This window comes from Nymphaea colorata, chromosome 5 (genome assembly GCF_008831285.2).
Source record: "Nymphaea colorata isolate Beijing-Zhang1983 chromosome 5, ASM883128v2, whole genome shotgun sequence".
Taxonomy (NCBI): Eukaryota; Viridiplantae; Streptophyta; class Magnoliopsida; order Nymphaeales; family Nymphaeaceae; genus Nymphaea; species Nymphaea colorata.
This window is the reverse complement of record NC_045142.1, coordinates 13,268,448-13,282,603: the sequence shown is the minus strand read 5'-3', so window position 1 is coordinate 13,282,603 and position 14,156 is coordinate 13,268,448. Positions and strand designations below refer to the sequence as shown.

Sequence of the window (14,156 nt, the reverse complement as noted above, 5' to 3'; positions counted from 1 at the left end):
TATATGTACGAAACTTGTGTAAATTTAACAACTTTCGGCATGTTTTCTAACTTTGTAGGTTTCGGTATGTTTTTAAACTTTGTAGGTTTCTGGGTGAGTGAAAAGCCACCAAGAAGAGAGCCAAGCATTCACTTCCTATCTACCTGAGTGCAGGGCTGCTTTGGCATCAGGATTAGATACGATGTACCATCATTTAGGCACTGCATCCCTATTCTTAATAGAACATTTGACTACTTCAATGTGAGGCCAAAGGCGTATATGTAGCACAATATTATGAATTCTATTATGATCATGCTACTTCTGTGTGGGAAGGGACTAAAAGGAATATTCTTCCATGCAAAGGATAACATACTGTATATGCCTCGCAGGATGCCTTTTGTATTCGAGCAAATTAACTTGTGGGCGCCATTGCACCAGGAGAGAGAGAGAGAGAGAGAGAGAGAGAGAGAGAAACTTTGTGAGCGACTTTAAAAAAAAGACGTTAAGCTGCTGTTTTGTCTTTTTTTTTTAATAAATTAGATATCTAAAAAAAATTGAAAACAGGTGGCTGCTATATGGCTGGATGGTTATTTTTTTCATTTTATGTTACCAAAAACCGTTTTAAAAAATGTATTTCATCTTTAAAATTCATGGCAAAACAAGTGTGGAGTCCGTCGCCAATGCTCTTTTTGCAATGTAAAATAAAAAAATAACTATCTAACCTATCCGGCTGTTTCCAATATCTTGATATTTACTATTGACACATACGCTGGGATAATTCATCTTGCCAACCCGATACCGACGGGCATTCAGGCCGAAGTGAGTTTTCACTTCCCATACTTTTCAAAACACCAACTGATGAACATGAAAAAGTTTGATGTCCATTTTGATTCCTCTCTAAGAAATTCATTCACCAACCGCCCACCAAATACATTTACTTCACTCATCATCCTCCGTCTTCAGATATTTCTTCTTCTTCTTTTTTTTTTTTTTGAGGAATCCGTCCTTTTTCAACTGGGCACCACCAAATTAGATTTGTTCCTGTACGATTTAATTTAAAGTGAAACTTTAGTTAGGTAGATACTCCAAAACTTGAACTCTCATACTAATAATTCTTGTGAGAGAGATGAGATGTGGAACAAAGATATCTGAAGTGATCAATTGATAAAATACGAAAACTTATATATTTCATCTGATCTTATGACAATATAGCTTGAAGACATTACTAATGAAATGTTTGGAATTCTTTTCTCTCTCTCTCTCTCTTTTTTTAAACTTTTATTTGTCCTTCTCTACAATGGATTTATTATTCTTATAATTATTATCTTTTATTTTTGTAATCTCTTCAATTAAAAAAAAAGGTTTCAAGGCTATATCAGTAATGGGCTATTGCGAATGAGTAAAACAATGAAATCTCCCAAGGATCAATATCTAAACATCAAATCATAGTATATAGGGCAGGCAAAGGTGTCAGATTAAGGGCTCTTTTACTGTAACAATTAACGTCAATTATATCCATAAAATAATTTTCCTTAACAGATTTTTGGTAACTAAACAGAAGAATATTCCATCTTAAATACAACTGCTTTTGGATTTTATGATCATGCAATTACCAAGTAAGATCTTATAGTGCTTCAGAACTATTTACCTCTATTGGTATAAAATCTCAAATAATATGATATCTAACTAAATATGTCTTTGTGTTTTTCCCTAAGTTCTGTTTAACATTAATCCAAGGTCGACCTTATGAAGGCAAGTCCAGATTTATTGCAGCCTCAGCATGCAGTGTCTTCCGATATGCGCTTAAGCCCTTGCTGGCTATTCTCAAATATGTATTCCTCGGAGAGAGAGTGTTCGATATTGCTTCGGGCATGACTGATGATCAAAAAGAGCAACTAATTCAAGTTCATGGCATGGCTTTTAGGTGGCTTGCTATGGGATCCACGGGATTGATCCGACTTTCTGTATGCATTCGATAGTGTTACAGGAAGGTGCTAAGCCATACACGCAAATGCAAAGGCAGCACAGGGGCCAAGCCGAAAAATTTTCGTGAATTATAGTTTCAAAATTTTAATATGAACGGAAAATTTTCAAAATTTTTATATATGATAAATAAAGTTTTGTATAATTTACATGTATTTTTTTTTTTAAAGGGGGGCTAGGGCCCTGCTGGCCCCCATTGGCTCTGCCCTTGGACAGCTCAACCCAACATTAAAGAGGTAGACAAGAAAGAAGTGGTCAGTGCAGTGGTGGAGCCCAGGGGCCGGTAGAGGCCATAGCCCTCTCTAAAATTTTAGAAAACAGAGTTTACCTATTAAAGTTTTCAAAAATTTTCAACTTGCGCTTGTAAAAATTTTGAAAAGCAAACTAAGAGAAAACCAGGCACTGCATGCCGAAGATTAAGAGAAAATCATGTTTATATGTTTCTATGGAATGACAACAGCAACACTCTGTTACTATCTTATGAACCTGCTGCCCTTAAAAATAAGGCAGATTCTATGTCACACGGACACGGCAAAATAGCCCAGGTGTCCGTGTCGACACTCGGACACGTGGGTGCGGACACAGTAGAAAATAAAAATAAATTTTTTTTTTTCATTTTATCAATTTTTTGTGATGCATCCAATTATTTCCATCAATAATCCTTTCAAATACTGTGATAAAACAAACTTTCTATTAATTTAATGTTTTTTTTAAATATAAAATTTACTGTGTCCACGTATCCAAAAAATTTGAAAATTGCCGTGTTCGCACCCGTATCCCCGTACCCGTATCGCACCCGCACCCATGTGACATAGGGCAGATTTATAAATCACATTAACAAGTATTTCATGAATCTGCAACATTTTTACGGGGTAGATTCATGGGATAGTAACAATGTGTTACTGTTACCAAACGACCGTTATCATACACCTTAGAAATATAGTAAAATGTTGATAAAAACTTTATGTGGTATACTATGTTAGTAATGATGCTCAATTGAATTATGCAATAGTGGAAAGGAATTGTTAATAGTACTTTTTGCCTTGGAGAAATTTAGATGTTAATTGTTAAGGTCATAGTTTACTAAAACCATGCAACTCTGCAGCACTTGATGGGCATGAAAGATGCAAAGTTACATCTGATTATTTGAATTCTATTACTTCAAGAATGTGATCTTGAAATCCAAGAATAAAAGGGTTTTAAAAAACAATGGAAGATCATCTATCCATCTAGGTAGCTTCAGCAAGTATATCATAAATTACTTGGTAACCAAAAAAGTTCCCTGTGCATTGGAGCTAAGTAGAGGGAGACATGATGCATGCAACCAATCTCTCTCTACTTTGCTCCAATGCACAGGGAACTTTTTGGTCACCATTAATATACTTAGCATATCATAAATCTCGAGCATGCCTCATAGGGACATGATGCCACTACCCCCCATACTGGTCATAGAGATATTTTATCTTCGGGGTCAATTTTATGGCCGCTTTTCTATTATCATTTCGTCAAATACTTGTATGCTTTAGTTGCAGTGGATTAGGTTGCAAAAGGGGTGAAGGTTTTTGTGCTCAAACCAATGATATATCATAAGGTGGTGCTTAAATTCTTAAGCATAGTATGCCCTATGTCTGACTAGCTAGCCATTATCTTGCATGAGAGGAAGCATTTTATGAATGTGCATATTGCTTCTCTCTCTTGAAGTACTCTATACGCTAGGGGCAGAGCCAAGTGGAGCCCGCATGAGCCCTGGTCCTACCCTAATTTTTTTTAAATTTACATGTAAATTTTAAAAAATTTTACTTGTCCTACATAAAAGTTTTGAAAAATGATATTTCGTCTCGTGTTAAAATTTTAAAACTTTAATTTGGCCCCCTCGTGAAATTTTGTTAAAATTTAAAAACTTTAATTTGGCTCCCTCGTGAAATTTTTTTGATTCAGCTGTATACACTACAAATTTTCACTCTTGAAGTTAAGTTAAGTTGTTTTGACTTCTTTCAAATAAGTTAGGTATGCATTGATCTTTGTGTTTAACATAGTTAGTTGCATGGCTACGGACAGCACATGCATCATTAGCTCAATGTGCTTCTTGGTTATTGCAAGTTGCATTTCTTCTTGTTCCCCTTACTTCTTTTTTTTGTTTTCTTTAGCATGGATTTCATACAGTTAGGCTTAAGCATGAGAGAGTTGATGAGCACAATAATATTTAAGCATGGGGAAGGATGGGTATCCTAGAAACTTTTGTCTATATATCTATGATTTCAAAAAGTTCATAAAATTTGGTAAAAACTTTAACATTAACTGTAGTGAATTGCACTTTATGGGATTTAGTGTATTTTAAACATTTTAAGCTCCATGTAAAATTTTTTTAGAAAAGCCAATCTAAAATACGTTTTGCTAAATCTTAATTCGAATCATGAGTAAAATCAATCACTAACGATCCACGTTGTGGCAGTTGTGACCAATTGCTCACACCAACTCACAAAGTTTAACTTATTTACATATTGATGTTTCATTTTTAATTATTTTTATTACATATGAATTTACCATAAAGTTTGAAATTTAAATAATATTGTTTTTTTAACAAGTTTTTTGTTTGAGATTTTTTTTTACTAAATTAAGCGCTTATTTGTTGCCTCTTGTCTATAGTTTAAGAAAAAAGGAAGACATTTTTACATTTCTAAGGATTAAATTAAGCCAAAAGTGCAGGTTCAATTTAAAATTTGTCCTCTTGTTCTTTAATCTCGCGCATGACGTAACGGCCTACGCCGTCGGCGAGCAATTGGAGCCCCCGCTCTCTCCCTCTCCCTCGTACGCCGTCGCTTTTAACATTCACTCTTGGGGCACTCCATGGCGGGACTGCAAATCCAACTCTCCCGTCTCCATTCTTCCCATCCTTCTCCTTCCCTCTCCTTCCGCCCTCTGCTTCGCTCCTCTCGTCTTCTCCTTTGTCCTGCTTCTTTCTCGGGATCCAGGTTCTCATTTTCCTGCCTCAGAAATCGGCTTTCTGTCGTCGTCATGGCAGCCCCCGTCCAACCGGATCAACGTTCTCCGGCGCTCCACGACAATTCTCTTCCTACGAAAGGTTTTAACTCTTCTTTCTTTCTTTCTTGTGTTTCCTCCATTCTTTCGCGTCGACTCCTTTTTTAATTGATTGAGGAGTTGCCTTTTGTTGCCTTCGTTGCAGAGGTGTTGGAGATCTGGCGGGGGGCTGAGGCAGTGTGCTTCGACGTCGACAGCACCGTGTGCCTCGATGAGGGGATCGACGAGTTGGCGGAGTTCTGCGGCGCCGGACAAGTCGTCGCGGAGTGGACGAGAAGGTTTGTTTCGGTAAAGGTCGGGGATTGAGTTGTTTTTGGTCTCTTCCTGCTTTTCATTGATTTTGTTGTTATTTTTCCCCTTATTATCTGAGAAAGAGCAATGGGTGGATCCGTGCCATTTGAGGAAGCTCTGGCTGCGAGGCTCAACTTGTTCAAGCCTTCCTTGGCTCAGGTCAATGATTTTCTCATCAAAAAGCCTCCAAGGTGAATAGATTCTCGCCCACATATCGCCCATGATTGTTGGCCGTCGCTATAAATTCGTTTTGTTTTGCCCGTCTCTTTCTTTGTCACTCATTTTTTGAAGTATGAAGTTGCTCTGCTATCCCCAGTTAAATTTCTTTGGTTTGTTGGTCCTTTATGAAGAATAAATAATAGAACCCAACACAGCTTTCTAAAATAGTTTTTTTCTAGTATAATTGACCTTTAAACTTCTATGAGAGTCCCAATGGCATGGTTTATGAGTATTTTAGGCTAGTTTCTTGGAGTTACAATTGATATTAGAGCATGTCTGTTGCAGACGATGCCTCTAGTTGCCTGAAATGGTCGCTCAACCCCAACCGACCTCTAAAACTAGTACCGGTTGAGGCCTCACTGCTCCTACTGGGGTCGTCGCATCACCAAGGGCCACTCACCCAGCGCCCCATTCTCTTTCATTTACACTCCCTAGTACTAGGCCACAGGACTTGCTTTTGTCAAAATCCAATTCACGTAGTGCTGCTCATGTGCCCCAAGTCTGCGAGAAGATCTAGTAATGGGCCTTTGGTACTAGCTATCTCTCGCGCTTGGACCATGAAATAGGTCCTCTCCCCTTCCCTAGGTCGAGCTGACAAAAGTGTTGCTTTCATCTTAGCTAGAACCAGACAATCTAGCTTGTAAAATGCTCATGTCTGCTTGCACGGTAGGATATTGAGGATGTTTAGGAGCTCTTTCCTATGTGCTTGGATTTGCTCCACTCCAAGTAAGCATCCTATTGAATCGCTGCAGGGATGGCACCCTTAACCTTTCAACAATAACCACAATGTTGGTAGTTCGCCACATGCCAATAGCTCAAGAAGGAGAAGATCCATGTGCAAACAGCTGCCTTGACTGCAACACCTGTGAAGGGGAGAGGGAGAAGAACCCATAGTTCAAGAATCAAGTTCAGTCAAACCCAGTCTTAGGCAGAGACAGAGAGAGAAAGAGGGAGAGGGAGACGGTCGAGCATCTAACAAAGTTATTTAAAACGAAAATATTGCAATATATGTTAATCAAAATATTGTGATTTTCTCTTTCTTTTATTTTTCTCAGTTTGCTTGAGATATTTTGAATATCTTGACAATGGTTTTGACAGAAAGGCGCTATAGTTAGTGATCACCATCGTTTCATTTTGAATTACTGAATTTTGGAGATCAGACAAGTTTCACACAAGCTGTCGTTAATAAGCTTTTGACCAAAGACCACATTCATCCATAAAAAATGAAGAGAAGGCAAACTGGACGCTTCTACTAGAGGGTGCGCTTGAGGATGGTTTATAGAAGAAAGTTTGTGTAAATGGCTCCATTGATGGGAGTAATCAAGTTATGAACATTCTAATATCTAATTTCAAATTAGACTAGCTTTTCGATTGTGCTATCAAACTTACTGTATGATTCTCCATCAAGTTTGTGTTTTATTGTCTTCGAACTTACTATATGTTTCTCCATCAAGTTTGCATTTTGTTGTAGAATGAACTGTCAACTGAGTTGGTCATCAAATGTCACTTTTCCATATAATCTCCTATTCCTTTCTAGTTCTCTCATTTTTTTCCCCTGGTTCTTGTGCTGTCTGTATTTTTTTTGTGGCTTATGCACTTGATATGCTTTAATCTGATAATTTTTCAAGTTTTCTTTTTTCTGATCCGATGCTATCATAGTATCTCCTTACTAAGATCTGTTGTTTTTCTGTTTTTTTTTTTCATTTTTAACTAGACTTTCCCCAGGCATTGCTGACTTGATGAAAAAGTTGAAGGCGGAGAATATCAATGTCTACCTCATTTCTGGTGGCTTCCGTCAAATGATCAATGTATGGCACCAAATTTGAGTCTATTTAATTGGTTTCTTATCTTGATGTAATTGCAGTATTGTCTTAAGTCTTTGTTGGTAGTACTTATCTTGCAGTCTAATGTTGAATGTGTATAACTATGTTGAGCCTTTAGTTGTGTTTGTCAGGCATTATAGCTATGCATGTTTTGGTTGACTAGCCAATTGGTATGACATTGAGAGCCACTAGATGGTAGCATTGGAAAGTATCAGTCTGACAGAACAATAACATGAATGCACCTCCTATGAATGGCCACCTTTTTCTTAAAAAACCAGAAGGTTAGGACCTATGTTGCATGGTCATGGACACAGGTTTTACCGTTTTAGTGTCAAACATAGCGAGCCTTAAAAAGAAATAGACTTTGAAAGTGTCACAATATTACTGCCAAAAAAGAAAAAAGTGCTTTCCACAGAAAATGTTGCACCATATTTTTCAAAATATTGTCAAAAATAAGTATTTTTTTTTTTTTTTTTAAACGAAGCTTCTTATATGTGCTTCATGTGCATAGTTTCCTTGTTTTGTTCAATTAAAATGTTTAAAATTATTTTGAATCTTTCAGTTTTTTTTGTAAGAAAAATGTGTATAAAACTCGTAGTTTCATATTTTATTATTATTTGCATATATTTTAAATGTTTTGTAAACTCTAAAATTTTCCTGCAGAACAAATCAGAAGAAAAACTTCTGAGAATAGTCTTTTCTAGAAATTCCCAGGAATGATATTTGTCATTTTGGTTTGAACAATGTTTAGTAAAACGGGAAACAGCCAATCACAAGGTGGGCCATATGAAATTCCAGACTCCATGATGATTATGCTTTCTAACTTTAATTTCTTGCAAGTACTTTTGAGGTTTGTAAAGTAAACCATATATCTATGCATCTTCACAGGACTTTCCCTATTTTTCTAGTTATCTGTTGGACCAAATGGAGTACTTCAACTGAACAAATAACAGCCTCAATCAGTAGCATGGTACCTCTTGGCCAATATATCCTGGCACAGGATCTACAATATTTGTAGGATTAGGTCTGCACTAACATAATTGAACTTCCATAGGTGGAAGACGAGTGGTCTACATATCATTCATTGTTGAAAGTCATGGTTGAGACAGATTGTCTCGGTATTTGATATTGGACTTGTACTGGATCAATCCCGACTCTGCAACTTAGTTCACATGACCTTGAATGAAAATGAACTTTCCATCCTAATTGATTTTCTACCATCAGCAGACGATAAAGGTTTGTTGGACATATGCATCACACGTATCTACCTAGGTTAATAGTGTCTATGAACTCCCAGTCAGCCGAATTATATAGGCACGTATCTTTCAGTATGAAAGGAAAAATGTGAGGGTCTGAGGGTGGATAAAACTTGTTGACTATTTGGATTATTCTGTTGTTTAATATATGATGAACAGGTGCGAAAACCTTCACATTAGGTTTGACTTTACAGCTTATTAGTTGCTAGAAATGGTCTTGGCATTGAATTTTCTCATCAACTTTTACAAATTTCACATCTTTTGCGGACTAAGGCAGCGTAAAACATAAAATGCATGTCACCACAGATGGGTTGTTCAGGTTCTTGGTTTATTCATTGCTTAAGAATCCATAATTCAGTGGAGCTTAAAAAAAAGCATGAAATTCTAACCATCTTTAAAATGAGATGCACTTGCCATAGCTTGAAAAGGTAAACTTTTCCAACTATGCCAAATTCATGCAAAATCTTTTAGTCAACAATCATCTCCAGTGGAGAGTTGAAGGGAATTGAAAGTGCAGTTTCAAGAGAATGTGTCCAAGTAATTTTTGTGATATTGAACTTTCTAGCATAATATCTTATCTTTTACAAGAAGGAACTAGACTTAGTGAGAAGTGCTAAGTAGCCTAGGCGGCAGCCTTCAAAAGGCTAGGCAGTGCCTAGGTTGGGCATAAACAGGCAAAAAAACAGTATAAGGAAGAATAAAGAAGGAAGAAGAACTAGAACAAGGAAAGAAGAAAAAAAATATCTAAATAATTAAATGGTAGCAAGAGAAGAAAGGAGAAAGAAAACTGCTGTAAGACCTTTCTTTAAGTTAGTTCTCTAGGCACTACAACCTAGATGAAAAGGAGGCTGCCCAGGGCCTATGTCAGTTGGCAGGAAATGCAAGTACTTTAGCTAGTCTTTCATGAGTTCATTACCAGTATTGAACTATAACATCCCTATTTTGGCAGGTTTCTGTTCATTATAGGTGGAATCTGGGGCATTATTTCCCGTATGAGATAAATTTTAGATTATTGGCATATTACCTAGTCTTACATAGTTATCCTATCTTAGGTAGGGGTTTTCACATGTCTGCCCAGCTTCTGATTGAAGTGAAAATTGAGGAAGGAAAGAAAGAAGCAATTGTTTTATGTTTTAGCAAATTGATCTAGACTTTCTTGTAGCTTCTGAAGCTATTATTAAAATCCTTGCCACCTTTTACTATCAAGTATTTACAGACAAAACTTTGGTGCAGCCCGTTGCTTCAACTCTTGGTATTCCACATGAGAATATATATGCAAATGAACTCCTATTTGGAAGCTCTGGCGAGTTCGTTGGGTTTAACACAGAAGAACCAACATCAAGAAGTGGAGGGAAAGCTGTTGCTGTTGAGTCCATAAAGAAGGTAAAACTGTATATTTGTTGCCCATGATTAACACTTGAGCATGTATAAATTATTGTATAATCTCTTTCAATATTGGGTGCAGAAGCATGGGTACAAGCTATTGGTCATGATTGGTGATGGGGCAACAGACCTTGAGGTAGGCGTGATGCTCAAAATGAAAATTTGTCCTCATTGGCATATCTGTGTGAAAGGGATTTGTGCACTTTTGGCTCAGTAGGATGTCCATGAATGTTTTGGTTGTTTGTATCCTTGCTTCCATGTTCCCTTATTCAGGAACCTCTGTTATGCTGCCACAGACAATGTTCAGTTGATGTGAGAATTAAGTATTAAATGCATCTTCGCCTTATACATCCAAATACGAACCCATGTCGACTTAGATGTGATGGCAATAGTCAGTAAACGTTAATCTTTGAGAGTGTGTGTATTTTCCTTGGAGAAGGATGAGTCGATGAGCTGGTATTGCATATGTAGTCCTGTTTGTATGTATTTCATGCATTCTTTCAAAAATTTTTTCTTCAAAGAACGAAAGGTCCTGCATTTTTTTCTATTCAGTCTCCTAGCTGCGTTGCTGATGCAATAGTTTTTCTAGTTATAAGCACCAGAAAATTTTTAGCTCTTATTTATATCCTGTCAACACTTTGAAGGCATTCAGGATTTTTTTTTCCCCATTGGCGAGCTATGTGAAACTTGGTCTGCTTGTTTTTCTATTGTGATGCAATGTTTTATAATGTGATGCCATTAACTGTATTTTGTTGGCATATTAAAACTTCCAATTGCTTACCTTCTTTGCTTTCCTCTTTTCCTTTTTCTGTTTAGGCCCGTAGGCCAGGTGGTGCGGACCTGTTTATCTGTTATGGAGGAGTTCAATTGCGTGAAAGTGTAGCTGCTAAAGCTGATTGGCTAGTTTTCAATTTCCAAGACTTAATAGAGTCTTTTGGCGTTTGCTGTTAGAGTTATCCTTTCATGGTATATTGTTCTTGTATTATGGCTAAACTTTTTTGTGTACCCCTTCATTTAAGGGTGTGCTGATGCTCTTTTCTTTCTTGTTAATAATTATTTGGGACGAGCACCCAAATTTTTATGCCATTTGATTTAATTTTCCGTGTTATTTAAGCATGCTGTAATTTGGATATCGAAATTATATTCAACATAATGCAGCTGTGATTTATGTCGGTAAGCATGGTATACATCCAAAACGATATGATCAATTTTCTATTTCTTCTTTGCTTTAATAACAAAACAGTTTTCATGCAGTTCACTTGAATGAGATGACTAAGCTCTGGTTCAAGTTCTACAGGCTTTGAACATGAACTAAGTTGGGACATGCATTTTCAAAGCTCTGCATGGTTATGTCTAGTTTTAAAACGAAATGTGATGTGGGAGTGGAATGCCTACAGTCACATTTCCTTCCAATTGCAGATGGTAACCCAATCTGTGGACTTTTTCTGTGTTATTTTGGGCTTCTGGGCTTCTGATAAAACTGTTTCTGAATAGCTTGATTGAGTCAAATACCTATTCAAGTTTGTTGAGTTTATGATACTAAACCTGCTTAAAAGTCTGATGTTGGTTTCGTTTACCAGGTCAACATCGGAGCCTTAGTTGAAGACTATAGCCCAATGGCCTGTCTAAGCCTGGTCCGAGCTTTGGTTGCCCCTGCTTTAAGGACAAACCAAATTTATGTTTCATGTTGAAGTGATTTTCCTATTGCCAGTAATGGCATGTTATGTCTCATGTTGAAGTGATTTGCCTATTGCCAGTAATGGCATGTCAGTCTGTTTAAATGCTAGGAAACCTTTAAAATGAACGAACAAGGTATAAAGCTATGGTTGGATCTCATCATTGGGCTTTGCTCATGATGGGCTGAACCGGATACCATTCCTAGGAGGAGTTCTCTCCAACAACCATGAACATAGCCATTGAGAAAATTCCACTGTTTTTCTTTGAAAGAAAAGAAATCCTTCCTTCTCCTCATTTTTAACGTCATCCATGTGAAAAAAAGGTGGAAATCTTTACAAAATTATCATGTTTGTTTGAGGGCGACTTCCATGTTAAGCATGCTTATTTGCATCCCAAAAAATTTGTTGGTTTTTGGAGTGCTTTAAAAAAATGAAGTTTTGTTTTGAAATAAAAGAGGAAGGAACTCGCTCATCGGTACGAGGATCAATCGTTTCCGGTGTCTTTACTGGGAGTAACCAATCTAAAAGTTATGTTTATTTTTGATATATTTTGTTTTGGCTTAAACATTCTTTTTTTTTTAAATGCATTGTAGTATTTGAGAAAAATGTTGAAGATTTGATGTTTTAAGATTTTGAGAAAATTTTAAAGAATTATTTGAGTGTAAAACATTTTGATTTGAGAAATTTTGAATTGAAAAATCTTTATAAATAATAATTTGGAAACCTTTGAAAATCACTTTGGTGTTTTCTTAAAACTTTAATTAGGTTTGAAGTTTTGCTCTAATTTAGTTATTATCTAATTAGAGTTTTATCTCATTTTATTTAAGTTTTTTTTTAGATATGTGTTTGTGATCATTTGTGATGTTAAGTGAATGTGAATGTATAAATGCTTTAACTTGACATCATTAGAATTGACATCATTAGAAGAAATCATTTATTCTTACCATGACATTCATTTAAAAGCATTGTTATCATACATATATCTAAGTTTCTCATTTTTTAATTGTCATAACATATATCTAAGTTTCTCATTTTTTAATTGTCATAAATAATTTTATGAAAAAAAAAAGTTTTTAAAAATGAAATGAGGTTGTGACCATCAAACATTAATCCAATATTGGGTCATTACTTGAGTTGTGGTCTTGAAGAAATCGACAAATAAAAAATTAAAACATTAAATCATAAAACAATATTTGAGAGAATGAAAAAGATAAAAGACTTTAATATGAGAGGAATAGTGAAAGAGAGAGGAATAGTGCAAAAACTTAAGCTAAGTTTCTGAGTTCTCATTAAAACAGGTTCTTGCTTTCGAAAATCTTTTGAAAAATATGATTCTAAATTTTTTTGTATGTGAACTTAAAAACCACAATTATTACAAAAAAATCGATTTCTTCTACCATTGGGTATGGAAGAAAATTAAACATACATGAAATAGAGATCAATGTAAGAAAACACTCATTATGGTCTATAATCGAATGATTAATAAAAAAACTAAGTGTGAGAATGACATAAAAATGCATTTTAACATGTACATATTCGACTTTTTTGGGTTGAACAAATCTCAATCTCAAAAATCAACTAATAATGAAAAAACCCCAACCCAAGCACTCATTTTCGCATTGCATTTGTTCATTGATTAAGAAAAATTAATGCATCATGCATAAACATCATTTCAAGCATAAAAGATGAAGAGAACAATATAACAAACATATTTTTGAAAATAAATAAAGAAATAAATTTGGTTCGCATTGCTCATACTCCCATACTCCCGATGCACTCAAGTTGTAGCTCTCCACTTTGAATAGGACACCATTAGTGTTTTTTTGCATGGCTATGAAGAGGTAGCAAGGGAAAACGAAAAATAAAAATGAAATGAGGACTATATACTTCTAATATCTTCTCATGCTCGCTTGAAGAGTTGGAACTTGGAGATGTTTGTTTTCAAAGTTGGAAAAGAAGAAAGAAATAGAAAGAGATAGGTAAGAGAAAATAAAAAATTTCAACTGATGAAACATTAAAGGTTCCTCCATGATTAGTTCACGCATAAGAGGAAGGATTGTGAAGGTATTTATAGAGTTTTGGAACAAAAACTCAAAATTTGATTTTTTTTAATTCAATAATATTTTCATGTGAATTTAAAATATTTTTGAATAATTTATTTTTTTTAAATAAGCTTTGACCAAGTGAAATTGACCATTAACCCTACAAACACCCCAAAGTTGGGCTAATGCCCACCCAACCAGGTCCAAAACTTGGGGGGCGGTTTTAGCCAAGAAAGGGGTATGCACACGTAGGCCCCGACTCATCAGCACGCGGCAGCACATGAGTGTTGTCGTGCAAGACGCACGGCGCGCGAGCCCACGACCGTGTGGTGCGTGTTTGCGCTCGCACATGCCGACATGCGTTTTATTATTATTTAAAAAATAAAATAAAATATGGTAAAATAAAATAAATAAATAATAAAAAAAAGGTCTATCATGTAAAAATCATAAAAACCTTTTTTTTTT

General features: G+C 35.8%; 1 protein-coding gene across 1 annotated transcript; it reads left to right on the top strand.

Moving 5' to 3' along the window:
* Positions 1-4,724: 4,724 nt before the first annotated feature.
* Positions 4,725-11,059, top strand: LOC116253905 (phosphoserine phosphatase, chloroplastic-like). Its single transcript, XM_031628898.2, has 7 exons — positions 4,725-5,044; positions 5,147-5,279; positions 5,376-5,483; positions 7,226-7,319; positions 9,824-9,973; positions 10,056-10,109; positions 10,790-11,059. Exons 1-7 carry the CDS (start codon positions 4,810-4,812, stop codon positions 10,922-10,924), a joined length of 909 nt encoding a protein of 302 aa, XP_031484758.1. The 5' UTR covers positions 4,725-4,809; the 3' UTR covers positions 10,925-11,059.
* Positions 11,060-14,156: the final 3,097 nt, after the last annotated feature.